The sequence below is a fragment of the Grampus griseus genome (genome assembly GCF_964374135.1).
Source record: "Grampus griseus genome assembly, chromosome: 16".
NCBI classification, from domain to species: domain Eukaryota; kingdom Metazoa; phylum Chordata; class Mammalia; order Artiodactyla; family Delphinidae; genus Grampus; species Grampus griseus.
The window spans coordinates 67,689,827-67,708,363 of NC_139010.1; the positions used below are offsets into that span (position 1 = coordinate 67,689,827).

Below are 18,537 nucleotides of genomic sequence, written 5' to 3' on the forward strand. Positions count from 1 at the left end.
GATTGAAATTGCTTAAATAATGGGTATGCTATGGACATATAGCCCACCACTAAGATAAAAATTCCGAAAAAGAAAGAGTAGATAAGATTATAGGAACAGAAAGGAAGGTGGAAAATCAGTGTTCTACTTTCCGCTTTAGTACCATGTAAATCTTTCTCATGTCATTTGGGACTTGACAATAAAAGCCATTGAGGAGAGGTTGTATAGCTGGTTTTAAAACTCAGCTACCCCACCCAGTTCAGTAATAAAAGAAAAAAGATATTGTAGAAAGATGATAAAAGAATGACTATATAGAATACACTACTTATTATCCAGATTAATATGAGCTGCAACATGCCTGTGACCCAAATTATTGCCCTGCTTATACAATAACATTAAAGCCTGTTTAGCAATACCAGTCACCAGAATCTGCTATTTTTTTAACACATTATTTTAAATTTGGGTTTTGTTGGTTCTGTTAGAAAAATATTTTCACTTTTGCGTAGAGATTAATTGGGCAAGATGCAATATTCTTTTTTAAATTGTTTTTCTCAACTTTATTATTTTTTACTCTTGCCATTTCTTCTTTTGCTACCTGCTGTTTTAGCATACCCAACAACTAGTAAGTTTGCTTGTAGTTATTCAAGCATAATATCTTACTGTAATATTCTAACAAGCAAAAGAATGGAATTGTGGAGTTATTGATTGAACTTTGCAAAGTCTTTTTTCTCTAATAATTAAAACTATATAAGTAGGCCTATTATGTTTAGATTATTACCAATTTTCCCATCTGTGTGTGTGTGTATTTGAATTAAGAATAAAGGTGCTTTGGATGAATGTTTTTCAGATATATGCTTTGATTTATAATGAACAATTTGAGTAGGTGAGGCTCTAGGTTTGTAGCAATTATTTTATCAAATAAATTTATTTAATTAATTTGTTTCTTAGGCATACAGAAATAAAGTAGCACCTATTAATTCAGTTCCTATTAATCTAGATGCTTGCGTTTTCAGAAAAAACTTGGTCAGAGTACAAAAATGAGTTTCCCAGGATTGTAGTTTCTAGTCTGGACCAGTTCACTAAAACTACTATGACAGTATATCACCTGTGTCAAAAGAGTACTATTGTTAGTAGTAGTTTAAGTGGGATAAGGATTAGAATCCACAGATTGTAGATATCGCCCTGACAGCTAGACTGTTTGGATTTTTTAATTTCTGTGATGTTGGTAATTTACAGTGATCAGAATGGGTGAGGTTCTACTGTTTAATGTCATCCTCTTTTTAACAGTAATTCATATCCATAATAAGGGAAATAATTAGCATATTAATTAGACCTTGTTGGGATTTTTTTAGGATGTGATTTGTGAGCTTAAGTAAGACTGACTGCTTTTACAATGTCAATATGCCTAAATATAAAGACTGGGTGTATATCAAGTTTCATCAAGTGAGAAATTTTAATATTTATTTATATATCCAGTCTTATTGTTACTGAAGGGAAACATAGTTATTGGAAACCTCTTAGGATAAAGACACGTGCTAAGTATATAATATTTTGTTACTGAAATAAGTTAGGATTTTTTTTTTGATAAGAGAATTATAAAGAAGACAGCTCTCTTCAGTCTGGCTGTGGAAGAAAGGGTGTATGTGTATTTAAACAGGCCTGTTTTCAGATAGAGAAGCTATGGGGGAAATCCTTGATTGGCCTTGTTCAAATATTGGAAAACATTGTTTTATTTAAAAGTAGTCTATGTGCTTTGGAAGTAGTGTATTCTTAATGCAAATGTGTAATTATCTGCATTTATAATCACAATAAGAAAAATAATAAAATCCATTAAACAGCACTTAGACGTTCAAGCTGGCAAGAAAAATCAGGAAAGTGGTTTTCACTGGGGGGGGAATATATTGCTGAAATCAGAGCTGGCAAAATGACTACTTTTCCATTTGAAGACTGTCTGAAAATGGACTAGTTTTAATGTAGACATAAACACAAAAGGAGAAAGAACTTAATGAATTTAAGCACATATACTCAAGGCATAAGGCTAGGAGCTTACATGTATTATTCCATTTACATCTTCACTGTAATCCTACTAGTTATTGGGGTAGTCTCATCAAATAGAGAAATAAGACTTAAGAAAAGTCATGTTTTTGGCCAAATTTGTCACGCTTAAATTTTTTTTCTGGAAATATGGTGAGAGATATATTATCTAATTAATTCACCAAAGATCACAAGGCTGGTAAGTAGAAGATGTGAGATGGGAACCCACATGTGCCTGACTCTAAAGCAATGATAAGCAACCCCAAAGCTTCATAGCATGACCTAAGAATGGAAAGGTTGGAGAGCTGCATTCTTGTTGCCCCTTTTCAAATATCCTCAGGTGTTAACATTTTTTCATAAAAGAATATCAATTCAATAAAGTAAGTCAGCTCTAAGAATAATAAAAATAACATTTTTGCCATGAGACTCAATAGAACTCCTTTATTTACAGTGGAGTAGGATGTAGACATTTTCCCTGAATTGACTGCCATGAAAGTTTTCTCTTTCTCTATTCTTTCTTTTTTCTGTGTATAGCAGTTGACAAATGTTGAGTAGCTTATTCGTGTTCATCATAAAGGACAAGTTTCAGTTCACTTCACTAATTATAACTTCAATTATATAGTTATTTTTTTCCTTCAGTGGGCCTTGCAAATCACAGCTGATACTTCAGGTACTAAGTCTTCAGTTTCCTCATGGTGGATAGCCAAAATTAGAACATTATTTAAAACACACACCTCACAACGTTTGTTTTCTCCTTGCTTGGGCCTTTACATCAATCCAGAATATTTTCTTCTGCTTCTCTGAGTATTTAAATTTTTTTTTCATCCTTTAAGATCTGGCACACTCTCAGACTCTCAGCCTTCTTCCTGCTTTTCTGGTTATTCCAGTATTTATTCTTTTCTTTGAATTTAAATAAAGAAGTGACTTAAAATTTGAGCACTTATTATAATGGGAGGTATTGTAAAGCTGTTTATATATTTTTATTTCTTTAAAAAAAACTCTATTATAGCCTATAAAATAAGGCATCATCATTTTACAAATGAATAAAACTAGTGTTCAGAGAAATGACTTGCCCAAAGTCACAAGCTACTAAAAGATAGGGCCAGGATATAAAACTGCTTTATAGCCTGTACCAGTGTTTCTCAGACATTAATGAGCATACAGATTACCTGGGAATCTTAAGACTCATATTATGATTCTGTAGGAGTGGGGCCTAAGAGTCCTTATTTCTAGCATGCTCTCAGGGGATTCTGATGCTGCTCTTCCTTGAGCCAGACTTTGAATAGCAAGAGCCTATTCTGTATACTTTATTACTGATTATATACAGTTATATATTATTTTCTTTTTCCTATCTGTGTGCTTTATTTCTCTAAGTGGGATTTAGTCTTCTTAATGGCAGAGACTCTTTTATAACACCTAGCACTGTGGTTACATGGTGGGAGACTGAAGTAAGAGGGAATATGGGGTTATATGCTAAGTAAATACTTGTTTGGTAGATGTATATTCCCTCAGAAATTTACTGTATGGAAAAGCAATATACAATATGAGGAAGTATATTATCTTCTGAATTTAATATTCCTAAAAGGAACATTTAAATTACTGAATGACACATTACTCTGTGCTAAGCATTATATTAACCTTAGTAATAATTTAGAGATAGGTACTTAACTAAGACCTGGATAGGATTGATCACATAGCAGGTGGCAGAGTCAGGACTCAGACCCAGGACTGTCTGATACCAATGTTTCTGCTTTTATAGAGGTCTAAAACTAGCCACTCATGAAACACCTCTTACCCACAGCTATATTTTCTTTACCCTGTAGACTGTTTTAAATAAATTAAAGCCAAAGAATAAAAATCAAGAGATTTAATATAAATAAATGAATTTCCTGTTTCTTTGTAAAGTCTGGAAATCTGACTACATTGGCTCCACATTCCTGCAAGGCAACAGTTAGCTAGAGCTGAGTAGTGAGTGACTTTCCTCTAGATGAGGCATCACAGAACCGGTCCAACCGGTCTCTGTCATTTGTTACCTGCAAGGCCCTTTGAGGCATTTGTTTGGGACTGCTGCTCTGTACTTTACAGAATAAGTCTTGTTACAGTTCTAATTCTTATGTTTATTTCATTTTTTTTTTACAGAGTCTTTTATCAAGTCTTGTGAAACTGAATAGTTTGACCTTAGCTAGAAACTGCTTCCAGTTATATCCAGTAGGTGGTCCATCTCAGTTTTCCACCATCTATTCCCTCAACATGGAACACAATCGAATCAACAAAATCCCATTCGGAATTTTCTCCAGAGCAAAAGTATTAAGTAAGCTGAATATGAAGGTAAGCCTCTATTTGTATTAGGGGAAAATAACTACTATGACTAGTACTTCTAATATTTATGGTTTATCAGAATGGGTATTTGTTTCTTGCTGATGAGAATCTAAACTGATAATAAGGATATTTCAGGACAATTTGTGTTAGACAACAAATAGCTTAGAACCATGCAATATCCTTAGCAGTTTGAATAATCATGAATATCCGTAAAGCATAGTTGTAGGGATATTTATTGCAGAGCTTTCCATTTAACTGGTACCAACTTATTGAAATTAATAGGGATTTCATTTCTTAAAAGTACTATATCTTCAGTGAAATAATATGAAGCAATTACAAATAATACTCTAGTGTAGAAGAATATTAAATACCAGTTGAAATATTCTCAATTTACTAAGTAGGAAAAAGTTAAGCATGTAAAGATTCTCTTTGTACACATTGTTTTTAAAAGCTGTTTTTAATGTGTTCAATTATATATTAAATATCTATAGATTTATATGCATACATACAGCCAGTGTTTACTAAAATATAATGTTTATCTTTGAATATCAGAATTATTTATGGGTGATCTCTTTTTTTTTTATCTTTTTTATTGAGGTATAATTGACCTCCAACATTATATTAGTTTCAGATGTACAACATAATGATTCAGTATTTGTATATATTGTTAAATGATCACCGCAGTAGGTCTAGTTAAAATCCATCACCATACATAGTTACAGAATTTTTTTTTCTTGTAATGAGAACTTTTAAGATTTACTCTCTCATCAACTTTCAAATATGCAATACAATATTATTAACTATAATCATCATGCTGTACTTTTGACTCTCTTCATCCATTTCATCTACCCTCTACCCCCTGCCTCTGGTAACCACCAATATGTTCTTTTTCTCTCTGAGCTTGGTTTTTGTTATTGCTGTTGCTTGTTTGTTTTTTTTGGATTCCACATATAAGTGAGATCATATGGTATTTTTCTTTCTTTGTCTGACTTATTTCATTTAGCATAATGCCTTCAAAGTCCATCCATGTCCTCACAAATAACAAGGTTTTTATACTTTTTTTATGACTGGATAGTATTCCATTGAATATATATACCACATCTTCTTTATCCATTGATTCATTGGTGGACACTTAGGTTGTTTCCATATCTTGGCTGTTGTAAATAATGTTGCAATGAACATAAAGGTGCATATTTATTTTTGAGTTAGTGTTTTTGTTTTCTTTGGGTAAATACATTGGAGTAGAAATGCTGGATCATATGGTAATTCTCTTTTTAATTTTTTGAGGAACCTCCATACTGTTTTCCATTGGGACTGCACCAATTTACATTCCCACCAACAGTGCAGAAGGATTCCTTTTTCTCCACATTCTCACCAACCCTTGTTATTTCTTGTCTTTTTGATAATAGCCATTCTGACAGCAGTGAAGTGATATCTCATTATGGTTTTGATTTGCATTTCCCTGATAATTAGTGATATTGAGTACATTTTCATGTATCTGTTGGCCATCTGTATGTCTTCTTTGGAAAAATATCTATTCAGATCCTGTGCTCTTTTTTTTTTTTTTGCGGTATGCGGGCCTCTCACTGTTGTGGCCTCTCCCGTTGCGGAGCACAGGCTCCGGACGCGCAGGTTCAGCAGCCATGGCTCACGGGCCCAGCCACTCCACGGCATGTGGGATCTTCCCAGACCGGGGCACGAACCCGCGTCCCCTGCATCGGCAGGCGGACTCTCAACCACTGCGCCACCAGGGAAGCCCCTGTGCTCATTTTTAATTGGATTGTTTGGGGGGTTTTTTGCTGTTGAGTTGTATGAGTTCTTTATATATTTTGGATATTAATCCCTTGTCAGATAGATGATTTGCAAATATTTTTTCCTAATGGGTGATTTTTAGTTTCTTTTTACTTGTCTGTATTCTCTACAGTGAATGAATTTCACATTTGTAATAAGAAAAAGGAATTTTATTGCAAAAGGAGGAAAGAAATGAAAAATGATTTGTCCAGTGATTTAATTTGTAGTGAACAAACTTTAGGCCCACAGGTAATAATAATTGGCCACATAAGTAATTCATGGCTGAGGTAGGAATCCAGGAAGTGTAGATTTCCTGCTTTCAGGTATAGTGTTCTTTATATTGTATCATACTACATCCTTTTGTCTTTGAACCATTTCAGAATAATTGTGGTTCTTTAAACTACAGTCTAATTGTATAATTTTTAATTCTATGTATACTTCTTCATAAGTATATGTATCTTTTATAATTGTTTGGAAGTATATAATAAGTGAACCAGTGGAAGTTCAAAATAGTCTTATAATCTTAAACAAGTAAAATGTACTGTTAACTAGTCTGGTTATATGAGGTTTACCAGTGGTAATGGCATTAGTTCTGAATGTTCAATTTGTAATACGAGGCTTAGACAGCAGTCCAGGTATTCATTTGGTGAAACGTTTTCTTTAAAATAAATTTATTCATTTATCTATTTTTGGCTGCACTGGGTCTTCGTTGCTGCACACGGACTTTCTCTAGTTGCAGCGAGCGGGGGCTACTCTTTGATATTGTGCACAGGCTTCTTATTGCAGTGGCTTCTCTTGTTGCGGAGCACGGGCTCTAGGCACACAGGCTTCAGTAGTTGTGGTTCACAGGCTCTAGGGCACAGGCTCAGTAGTTGTGGCACATGGGCTTAGTTGCTCCATGGCATGTGGGATCTTCCCGGACCAGGGCTCAAACCCTTGTCCATTGCATTGGCAGGCGGATTCTTAACCACTGCGCCACCAGGGAAGTCCCATTTGGTTAAACATTTTTATGGATGTTATGTTATTGTAATATGTTAGCTTGGAAAAGCTTGCTGTTTTCAGTGAAATGATAAAAAAAAATTGCATAGAGCTTTGAAATTAATTTTTCTTCAAAATCGAGACAAATGGTTAACAAAACATTTTCTTGAAAGAAGTCAGAATGATGCCTGACATTCTCCTCCTCACATAAGCATCAGTAGTAAATTTTTTTAATGAAAATGCTTTATCGTGCTAATAACTATCAGTAGTTTGGGCATAGGTAGATAAGAAGTTTAAATAGGTAATAAGTTTAAATATTATAATAAAAGAAAAACTTGGCTTTCAAATGTATGTTTGCTACTTGGGATTTCTCTTACGGATGATTTTGTGTAAAATGAGATCAGTAATTAATGTACATTGCAGAAAAAATTTTAAATACAGATGAACAAAAAGGACATAAAATTTTAAAATTCCACTGCTGTTAATAAATTGGCACATATCATTGATACCCAACTGGGACAGGGAATACTGATGGTCCCATCTCAGTACCAAAATACCCTGAGCACACAACAGTGTGGTAAGAGTTGTTTTATAAGTGAATATGAGGAAGCGGAGAAAAAAAACTAATGAATCACTGGCATGTATTTCACTCTATTTTCTGTGTATAGCTATATCTAATTTTTAAATAAAATTAGAATCACAGTGTTTCATCATTTGTTTTTATTATTTAATGATAAGTATGTTTTTACCATCTTTTCGTATGGATTTTTAAAGTAAAATCATGGATACTTAGTGTTTTAATGATTTAATTTGCTGTCTTATTACAACTTTTTTCCTCTCCTACTTTATTGTTCAGCATCTCTAGAATTGCTGAGCTTATCTGGATTCCTTGTGGGCTATAGTTAGATATGTCTTCTTCCATTGTGCTCATGAACATTCAGATTTTATTCAGTGATTTCTGTACATTACTGTGAAGTGAGGAAAACATTATATTTATCACTGGGACCTTTGAAATCTCAAGTGTTCATCTGTATAGTGTATTTTTCCATATCCAACACAGATAATCGCATAGGGAACAAACTTCTAGTTTAGACTTAAAAATAAAAACCTAATTACTGTTTGAAAATCTTTGGAGGCTTAGAGTTTTTGTTCCTTTTCTTTTCTTTCTATTGGGTGGGCCAGAAGGTTCGTTCGGTTTTTTCCTTAAGATGGCTCTAGTAGCACTTAGTTGTCTTTAACTTCATTCAAAACAATTTTGTTACATTGTGTGTGACAGCTGTCATATCATTGTGCATTTAAAAAAAGACTTACCAAAATTGGTGAATTTTTGTGTAGCCATTTTAATATTGAAGAATAAGAAGAATATTGAAAAAAGCAACATTTTTGGCATATTATGCTTTATTATTTCAAGAAAGGTAAAAATGCAACTGAAATGCAAAAAGAAGATTTGTTCAGTGTATGGAGAAGGTGCTGTGACTGATCGAACGTGTCAAAAGTGGTTTGCGAAGTTTCATGCTGGAGATTTCTCGCTGGACGATGCTCCACGGTCAGGTAGACCAGTTGAAGTTGATAACGATCAAATTGAAACAATAATTGAGAACAATGAACATTATATTATGCGGGAGATAGCCGACATACTCAGAATATCCAAATCAAGCATTGAAAATAATTTACACCAGCTTGGTTATGTTAATCGCTTTGATGTTTGGGTTCCACATAAGTTAGGCGAAAAAACCTTCTTGACCATATTTCCACATGCGATTCTCTACTGAAACGTAATGAAAATGTTCCCTTTTTAAAACAAATTGTGATGGGCGATGAAAAGTGGATAGTGTACAATAATGTGGAATGGAAGAGCTCATGGGGCAAACAGAATGAACCACCACCAACCACACCAAAGGCTGGTCTTCATCCAAAGAAGATGATGTTGTGTATATGGTGGGATTGGAAGGGAGTCCTCTATTATGAGCTCCTTCTGGAAAACCAAATGATTAATTCCAACAAGTACTGCTCGAAGTTAGACCCACTGAAGGCAGCACCTGACGAAAAGCGTCTAGAATTAGTCAACAGAAAACGCATAATCTTCCATCAGGATAACGCAGGACTGCGTGTTTCTTTGATGACCAGGCAAAAGCTGTTACAGCTTGGCTGGGAAGTTCTGATTAATCTGCTGTATTCACCAGACATTGCACCTTTGGGTTTCCATTTATTTCGGTCTTTACAGAATTCTCTTAATGGGAAAATTTTCAATTCCCTGGAAGACTGTAAAAGGCACCTGGACCAGTTCTTTGCTCAAAAACATAAAAAGTTTTGGGAAGATGGAATTATGAAGTTGCCTGAAAAATGGCAGAACTTAGTGGAACAAAAAGGTGAATACGTTGTTCAATAAAGTTCTTGGTGAAAATGAAAAAATGTGTCCTTTATTTTTACTTAGAAAACCAAAGATGCTTTTTGGCCCATCCAATATATTTAGACATCAAAAAAGGGAATGACTTTTTCTGTTTAAGAAATCTCTTTCTATAGGGAGGTACATATGGTGCTTTGTTTTTGTGGTTTTACCTTGAATGCTTCTTTTTGTCTTTGTCAGGACAATCAGTTGACATCACTTCCCTTGGATTTTGGAACTTGGACCAGTATGGTAGAATTGAATTTAGCTACAAATCAGCTCACGAAGATCCCTGAGGATGTGTCTGGTCTTGTTTCTCTTGAGGTGAGTATAAAAGAGCATCTAGAACTCCTTAGACTCTTCCACAGTTTTCTCACTTGTGAAGTTTCCAGTTAAACAATTTCTAAGTGGGTGAAGATCATAATTACCGGGGTTGGCCAAAAAGTTCGTTCGGGTTTTTCTGTAAGATGTTACGGAAAAACCCGAACGAACCTTTTGGCCAACCCAATAGAAATGTTAGTGCTCTCGGGACTTCCCTGGCAGTCCAGTGGTTACAACCGTGTGCTTCCAATGCAGGGGACATGGGTTCCATCCCTGGTCTGGAACTAAGATCCCACATGCCATGCAGCATGGCCATAAATAAATAGATAAAGTCCAGATTTAATCAGTTAAGAAAAAGGAAAGAAAAGAAATGTTAGTGCTCTCTTAAACATGCAGCCCTATTAGGATGATGAAGTGTTGACTTAATCTGGGCTCAATGCTTTTGAATTACTCTTGCCCACTAAAAGTTGGTAGGTTTGAATGCTATAAAGTATCTTTGAAAGAAAGGGTCTCTAAAACTTAGCATCTTTTAGAACATATTTTTTTCTTAGCTCTGTTTAAGAATGTTGCACCATTGTCCTCTAAAATAATTATGGGGTCCTCAGATGGGAATTCAGAACCCTTCATGTAATTCTGACCTACTTTTCTGTCCTGAATACCCACCTCCTCTTTTATTTACTAAGTTGATTATTTTCTTTGTTGGCAGTGTGTGCATATTTCTAGCTCTGTACCTTTAGTCTTATTGTTCCCAATATCTAGTATGCTCTCTTCTCATCCCCATAAATTTTTCTTTTAAAATTATTTCTCATAATTAAAGATCCATCTTCCTGTCACCTCCTCAGTCAAGGATGATTTCTCCTGCCTCTAAGTTACTAACATTTTCACCCTTTGATGAAAAAGTTTACTAATAGTAAATAAGCATTTCTAAAAATGTCCTCTGTATTCATGTTTAAAAAAAATCTAATTTCTCTATTATTATTGTATTTAGTAAGGTGAAATAGTATGGTGTAGTGGTTAACAGCAGGAGCTTTGAAGCCGAACAGATCTGGGTACGGTTCCACTTTAACTCTCTCTATTTATGGATTTAACATGCCCAAGCTTCAGTTTCCTCAGCTGTGAAATGGGGATGATAGTATTCTCCTCATAAAGTTTTAGTTAGGATTAAATGCAATAATGCACATTTCTCATTTAGTATAGTGCAATGCAAATAGTCGTAAACTCAGTAAATGATAGCTCAATAAATGATATCATTTCTTGGTCTTACTGAATATGTTTACTTCATTATGTGTAGTATAACTTTGGGAGAAACAAGTGGGCATAAAAAATTAGCCAGAACTTTATATAGATCTTTTCATTTAGTGCTCTTTTCACTATCCCTGTACCCAGTATTGTTTCCCCACCTAACCCTCCCCCATTGTAACTTCTCTGAGAACAAGGACTGTTATCTTCTTCAACCTTTTTTTTTTCCTTCTTCAGGATATTTCAGGATGCCTTGCAATGTAATAAATTTTCTACAAATAATAACTATAGTGGATTGATATGGGCAGTTTAGAAGTCAATTGTCTCCCTTAAATGATGGTTTGTAAGGAGTTTTGAATAAATAATTGGTTTCCTATTAGATACATATTTGTAACTATTCAGTATCAAAATACCATTAACTGTATGAATCTAAGTGCAAGTAGTTAATAATTTTATATTTTTTGTAATTTAGTTAAAACTAAATTCTTTCCTTTTGCTTTTATTAGTTTTGTCTTAAACTATTTTGTTTCCAATAACTATGGTGATTTTTTTTTTAGAATAGTAAGTTTAATGTTTTGTTATATAATTAAACATTACCCTTAATATTCACTGTTTAGGAAATTAGCATTGCTTAATAAATTTTAAGCCACACAATAATACATAATTCTGTTTTGTGAGCTGTCAAACATTATCAAAAATTTCTCTTTAGGTTCTGATATTATCAAACAATCTTCTAAAGAAGCTTCCCCATGGTCTTGGAAACCTTAGGAAGTTAAGAGAGTTGGATTTAGAGGAGAACAAATTAGAATCCTTGCCAAATGAAATTGCTTATCTTAAGGATTTACAGGTAAAACATTATCCTGATGATTTTATAGGTATATAATTAAAGTTTTTGTAATGCATTCCAAATTGCATGTTATTCTTGGACCAAATAGATTTTCCTGTTACAGCATTAGGGCTGAATTTTATGTTCATGTAACCTATCTGCTTTTGTCTTCCTAACAAATGATATTTTTTGAAAGAAAAGCTTATTTAGTGATTCTTATATTATCCAATCTAATTTCTATGTTTATTTTATTGGTTTAGTAGTTTAGATGTAGTTTTTAAAAATTTACATCAGTTATAGGAAATATATATGTAACCGTCTTTTATTTTGTTAATCTTTTAGAAATTAGTCTTGACAAACAACCAATTAACCACTCTTCCGAGAGGCATTGGTCACCTTACCAATCTTACACATCTAGGCCTTGGAGAGAACCTACTTACTCATCTTCCTGAGGAAATTGGTATGAACCCTTTGGATACTTGACTTTGTAGTAATAATTTGCTTTTGTGTGTTCAAGCAGTATTTCAGATAAATATAACAAATCTACTATTTTTTTCATCTTAATCAGGTTACATCAGGCTCAAGATTTTTTTATAGAGCACCAGTAGTGGTTGGTTGGTTAGTTGGTTTTGATTAGGTTTCCTCATGGGGTTTTAGGGTTAATATTATATTTGACAATGTTTTAGCGTATTTATATTTCAGTAGATTTAACCTCAATTTAGAAGAGTTATTTTTCTTCCAAATTTAAAAATTACACAAGCTTGAATTAAATTAGTAGTGTCCTATGCCAAAAGAACCTTCCCTTGTGAGGTTTTAGGATTGATATTAATATTTGATTAATATTAATATTTGAGAGTACTTTAGAATTTTCTAAGTGTTTTCATATCCATTATTTCATACTATCAATGTAAACACCTTAAATTTTAGGCAGTGTAAATTGCCTCATTTTACAAAGAGAGTTAATTGATTAAGGTCACATAGTAATTCTAAAATTAGTAATCCCATGTATTATATTCTCCCATCTATATACCATGCTGTTTCAGAGGCACTATAGATTAGTGGTTAAGAATGGTTTTGGAGTAAAATAGACAATTCAAAATCTGGCTCTGCTGCTTATTGGTTTTGTGGCTTGGATAAGGTACAGAAACTCCCTAAGCTTCAAGTTTCCTACCTGTAAAATAAGGATAGTAGTAACTTCTCATAGAGTTGCTCTGAATAATAAATAAAATCTTAAATGTGAACAAATCCATTACCTAGTAACTGTTGTTTTTTTATTTTCTACATACCACTATCAAATAATTATAAATTTTGAAGTTTAAAAATTGGAAACAATAAGGCAACTATACACTTTTATTTCTAGTATGTTTATCCATCTGGCCTCATGCAATTGCTAGAAACATTTGCCTAGAAAGTATGAGTATCCTAAGACAGTCTAAGAAAAAATTTTAAAAGATTACATAAATTGATTTTTGGCTTACTGTCAAATATGTAATAACTCTCTTAGTGAAAGATTTATACAAAGTAACAAAAACCTTTCACATGAGAAATTTATTACTGAGAGAGATTATCACATTTTCTCCAAGAGGAAAGTGATTATAGGCACTGACTGTATAATAAACTTACCTCTGGAATTTTGAAAAAATACACATGAATGCCAAGCTATCCCAAACAGAGTCTCTGGAGTTGTAGTATATGTTTTTTCAAATAAACTCCAAGCTTGAAAACTAACCATAAAGGAAGAGATTCTGATTTAATTAGTATAGAGCGTGATCTGGACATCAGTTTATGTGAATATGCGGGAACGTTTGAGATCCACAGTTGTAGAGAGTTTTAAAACTAAGAGAAGAGAGTAAAAGGAAATGTGTGTTCAGTATGCATAATACCCAGGATAAGGATCATGCCCAGTTGAACTTTTTAAATAGTAATTAATTTTCTTAAAAAATAATTTTGTTTTTTAAAACAGGTACACTGGAGAATCTAGAAGAGCTGTATTTGAATGACAACCCCAACCTGCATAGCCTTCCCTTTGAGCTGGCTCTTTGCAGCAAGCTTTCAATCATGAGTATTGAGAACTGTCCACTCAGCCATCTTCCACCTCAGATTGTTGCTGGGGGTCCTTCTTTCATCATTCAGTTCCTAAAGATGCAGGGTCCATATCGTGCCATGGTCTGATACAAATCTGCTGGTCCCACACACTGTTCGAAAATAGACTGCCATTAATGTTTCATATCTATATCTGTATCTATTTATGTAGATATTGATATATTTGGCAGATTTATAAAGACTGCGTTATGTGTTTCTGCTAATAGAGGAATCATAGCCATTTAGATTTTTTTAAATTCTGTACAAAAGGCTTATATAAGTTTTCTTTGCTGAACTTGATGGATGTTTTCTGTTGTGTAATATGATATGCCAGTTTGCTTAAAACATTTGCCAACAAATTATGAAGTTATTAAATTTAAGGGCCAGAGGTAGTATAGTTAGATATACTTTCTCTTAGCAAAAATACTGGGCAAACAATTTTGTTGCAACTTTTCATATATATTTTCCCCTTACCAATTGTCAGATCTTTATAGTATTATAGGCCCTGAAGGTATAATTTTTCTTTAACTTATTTTGAAATTTGAGATTTGAATTTTATATATTGTTTACAGTCAGAGTAAATCACTGGATTTTTTTTTTTTTGGTTTTGATTTGCTCTGTTTTGATCAGTGAAATCTAGAGTTTATATCCTCTGCTAAAGAATTTGCATCAGCTGATTTAAATATTAAACGATATTTGCTTGTTAAAACAACTGGCAAAGTGAAAAGATACAGTCAGAAATTCTAGAATTCCTTTAATTATGTTTCTCTGATCAATTGTGAAGCAAAATATCTGAAGTGAGTCTTTGGGTTTGGGGGGAGGATATTGAGACCTTTTCTAGTATAAATATCTTTTCTTAAGTTTGGGGGAACAGAAACTTGTAGTGTAAAGGAGTTTTCATTCCTGAAAGTTGCAGATCCACAAAAACTAACAGAATAATTTGGCAAAAAAAAAGACAAAGATACACATAAACACACATTCTATATATGTATATACAATGCTATATAGATATGTATTTATTATATCATAAACTACGATAGGTAACTTTAAGGATTTCTCCCTAGCCTTGTACAATGAAATGAATGTTTTTCTTTGAACACTGCAATATATGTATGTTTCAAGGTTATTTAACAGTGTACTATGGTTTTATATCTTGACTTGCCTTGTACATCTTTCAGTTCTGGAATATCTGCGTCTAAGCACAATATCTTCACACTGTGCTATATTGCTGCTGAACTAAATGCACTTTTCCCCACATGTGGAGTACTGGCTTCAGACAATTCAGTTCAGTACCTTTGATTTCAATCTCATCTTTCCTTTTTTGGTAGTTAATACAGTTATGGAAAAGAGCACATTGCATAGAAGCCATTGATAGTTCAGTGGAAGTTCTGTAAGATATGCATGTGCTGTTTGGTATATTTTCTTTTGCTTTACTGCTTTTAAGGCTAGCAGTATTGTGTGTGCCCCTTATTACAGTATGCTTACTTTTGATAGTGTCAGTCTAGTCGATTTAATTTTTGAAGAGACTCACAGAGCAAGTGCATTCTAGATATCATCCTAAAAAACACTTCCCATATAATGAATAACTATTATGTATAATTACATATTGCTGCTTGGTTTTCTTTTCTTTTTTTTTTCCATTTAGATGGGCATTGTAGTTTAAATAAAACCATTTTTGAAGTAAGGTTATAACATTAAGATAGAAATTTGGAGTGTTGTTTTGCTTTTCCTGGCACTCAAAATCAGGACTAAGTTTGAGGTTCAACCTGTAGACGTAATTGGCAATTTTTAAAGGAGCAACTAAGAAGTGGAAGGCAGGTAAAGATATAAAACCGTAGAATGCTTAAATGTGCTGTAAAACTATTGTAGATGTCACTGGATTTTACCAAGTAATATCCTTTCTTCTTTTTTTCCATCTACTGTGGCTTTTCAGTTAAAGTTGTGTTTATAAAAGGAATTTGTTTATTACAGCTCTACCTAGAGCTTGTGTGTATGTGTGGTTTTTAAAAATCTCATATCCAGGTGTGTTTATATCTTAAGATAATGGAACTTGAACTTTAAAGGCAGTAACCTAATGTCTTTTTTTTTTGAAAAAAATATGGGTATTGTTTCTTAAAAATGAATATAGATATGGTTTTTAAAACATTTTGGTCCCCCTACTCTCATTTATGTTAGTTTGCAGGAGAAATGCAAAGTGATCACAGTCCTACATGTAGAAGTGATATAACAGGCAAACCATCTATAGCTGAGGAATTATATATATATTTTTAAGATGCATAAAACGTGTCACATGTATGGCTGCCGCCTTGCAAGAACTCATGAATTTCATTACTTCTAACACAAAACTAAAATGGACTCTAATTTCCCAATTATCCTGTGCGATCATATTTAATATTTAAGTAGTTTGAGTATAGTAAGGGATATTGTTGAATGACTACATATGAACTAATATTTTCCTAAAACTGCAGTGGGACAAATTGCCATGTCCATCAATTGTCCTTTATTTTTTTTTAAAAAGAATTTAGGTTTGGTTTCTCTGTGAGGCTCAGTAAATAGAAAATGTCATAGAATGTTACACTGTAAAAACATTGCTCTAAACTTTGCTTTTTGTTAATATATATAGTAGCAAACTGACAATGTCAAACAATCCTTTTGTGGTAGTTTAATACTTTTAAAATCCCAAATGGTTATTTCATACAGAAAGAATCGGGAGATGCTAAGTAATTTATGGATTTGACGGATACATATGAAAACAGTAGAAGATAGAAACTCTTAGAGGAGAAAATACACATAAATATTTATTTGTACTTTTAATAAAAGGTGGATAATACAATTGAAATACAATTGAAATGAGCTCTATAAATGTAATTGCGTATTTCTAATTTATCTCACTGTAAAAGCCTGAATCATTTAACATAGATAAACTGTTATACATCACAATTTAGTCTTTCTCTGATAACTTTTGTTGTAACTTTTGCTTTTCATCTCAGTTATTGCTAAGCCATGTATAAATAGTGAGTCCAAATTTCAGATTGCAGAATTTGTAATTGTTCATCAGTAAGAAAGGGTCGTGGTTAAAGTGTATAAAGTGGTACACTTTGAAATGGAAAGGGGGCTATAAATTGTTGTGTTGGGCCAGTAGCCATACATCAGAACTGTCTGGAAAACCAGGATATATGGTTATTCTTGCATGATTAAAACTTAGATGAAAGCAAGTGATACAACCCAAAATAAGAAAAAGAATACATTCCTGAAATTTTCAAATTTAACTAAAATAAATAACTTGTGAAGAAAGATTTCCTTCTGCCTATACCAGAAGAAGATGGTATACCACATATCTTTAGCTAGAATTTTTCTCTTGCCTTATTCTTTTGGTTGGTTTAGCCTTTAAGAGCCAATTTGGGGAACTGGAATACACATGACAATCTTTGGTTAATTATCAAATCTCAGAATTTAAATATGCAAGAGTTGTAATACTGATTTGGTATCTAAGGGAGTATCTTGAATGCTGTTGTATTACAAAAATATTATGAGAATGTTTTATAAAACATCAGTACTTTGTTATTGAATAGAATGTCTTCTTAAACCTGACAACACTAATTCTAAGAAAACATTTGTGGGGTTAATTTTTAATTTTGAAATTTAATTTAAAATATAAATAAGGTTTGAATTTTTTGTTTTAACTTTTAAAACTGAAGTTGGTCCTCAGTACCTTTTGAAAAACTTTCTCTTTACACACTTATTTTCCTGTTGATAGCATACATTCTAAATGTAAACTGTTTTGCACCAATATAAATACCTGTTAGTGATTAAGACTTCAACTGGATATTAGTTTATAGTGTTTCAGACTGGGGACATTTTAAAGTTTGGTAGGAGGAATAGTGTCCACTATTGAAAGTAGTATGGGCAGGGCTATCACGTACGGGTTTTGCAGGTTGTGCAGCATACAACACTACATGTTGGGGGGATTTAGTCACATCATAGATTTGCATATTTATTATGACAGTTTTTCAGCAGATGGCAGTAAAGTGCCTTGTTCTAACAAAATCATGATATTATGTCAAATTTCTGATACATGGAAGTAAAGAGTCTTGAGGAAGGAGCATTTTCCCTCCTCATTTGCACAAATGGCACTAGGTGGGATAGTGGAGAGACTTTGATCTTCATGCAGATTATTAGAGCTCCATCCTAACAATCCTAATAACAAATAATATTTAAATGACATTAAAATCAGTTTATTTGTTATAGGTACTACTAAAAAGGATCTTACTCTAAAAGTCTAATTAGAGCCTGTAGGTGCTTTATCAGTGACCATTATTATTTAGATTTCATATGTTATCTAATTTACCTTTTATCATTACTGGTATTATTTATATGCTGAATTTAACCTTCCACTGGTCTGATGAGGCTTAATATACAAATAACATTTGCATTAGTCATCTATACCACTTTTATCATGATTTTGTAGAAATTATTTTTCAATAAGTCTAGCTAGCTAGCTAGCACATAAAACCTCATTCCACTACCAAAGGGAATGTTTCATATATGGCTCAAAACATTTATTTTAATATTAGTCTTTAAT

General features: G+C 33.1%; 1 protein-coding gene across 3 annotated transcripts in view; it reads left to right on the forward strand.

The window, feature by feature from the left end:
- The window catches only part of SHOC2 (SHOC2 leucine rich repeat scaffold protein), a 111,967-nt gene extending 95,477 nt beyond the window's left edge, over positions 1 to 16,490 (forward strand). For all 3 annotated transcript variants that reach the window (XM_082673718.1, XM_082673717.1, XM_082673719.1), the window contains 5 exons: positions 4,153 to 4,341; positions 9,689 to 9,811; positions 11,757 to 11,894; positions 12,216 to 12,333; positions 13,837 to 16,490. In XM_082673718.1, coding sequence (XP_082529844.1) covers positions 4,153 to 4,341; positions 9,689 to 9,811; positions 11,757 to 11,894; positions 12,216 to 12,333; positions 13,837 to 14,045 — 777 coding nt within the window. In that variant the 3' untranslated portion in view covers positions 14,046 to 16,490. The remainder of the gene's footprint in view (positions 1 to 4,152; positions 4,342 to 9,688; positions 9,812 to 11,756; positions 11,895 to 12,215; positions 12,334 to 13,836) is intronic.
- The last annotated feature ends 2,047 nt before the right edge of the window (positions 16,491 to 18,537 follow it).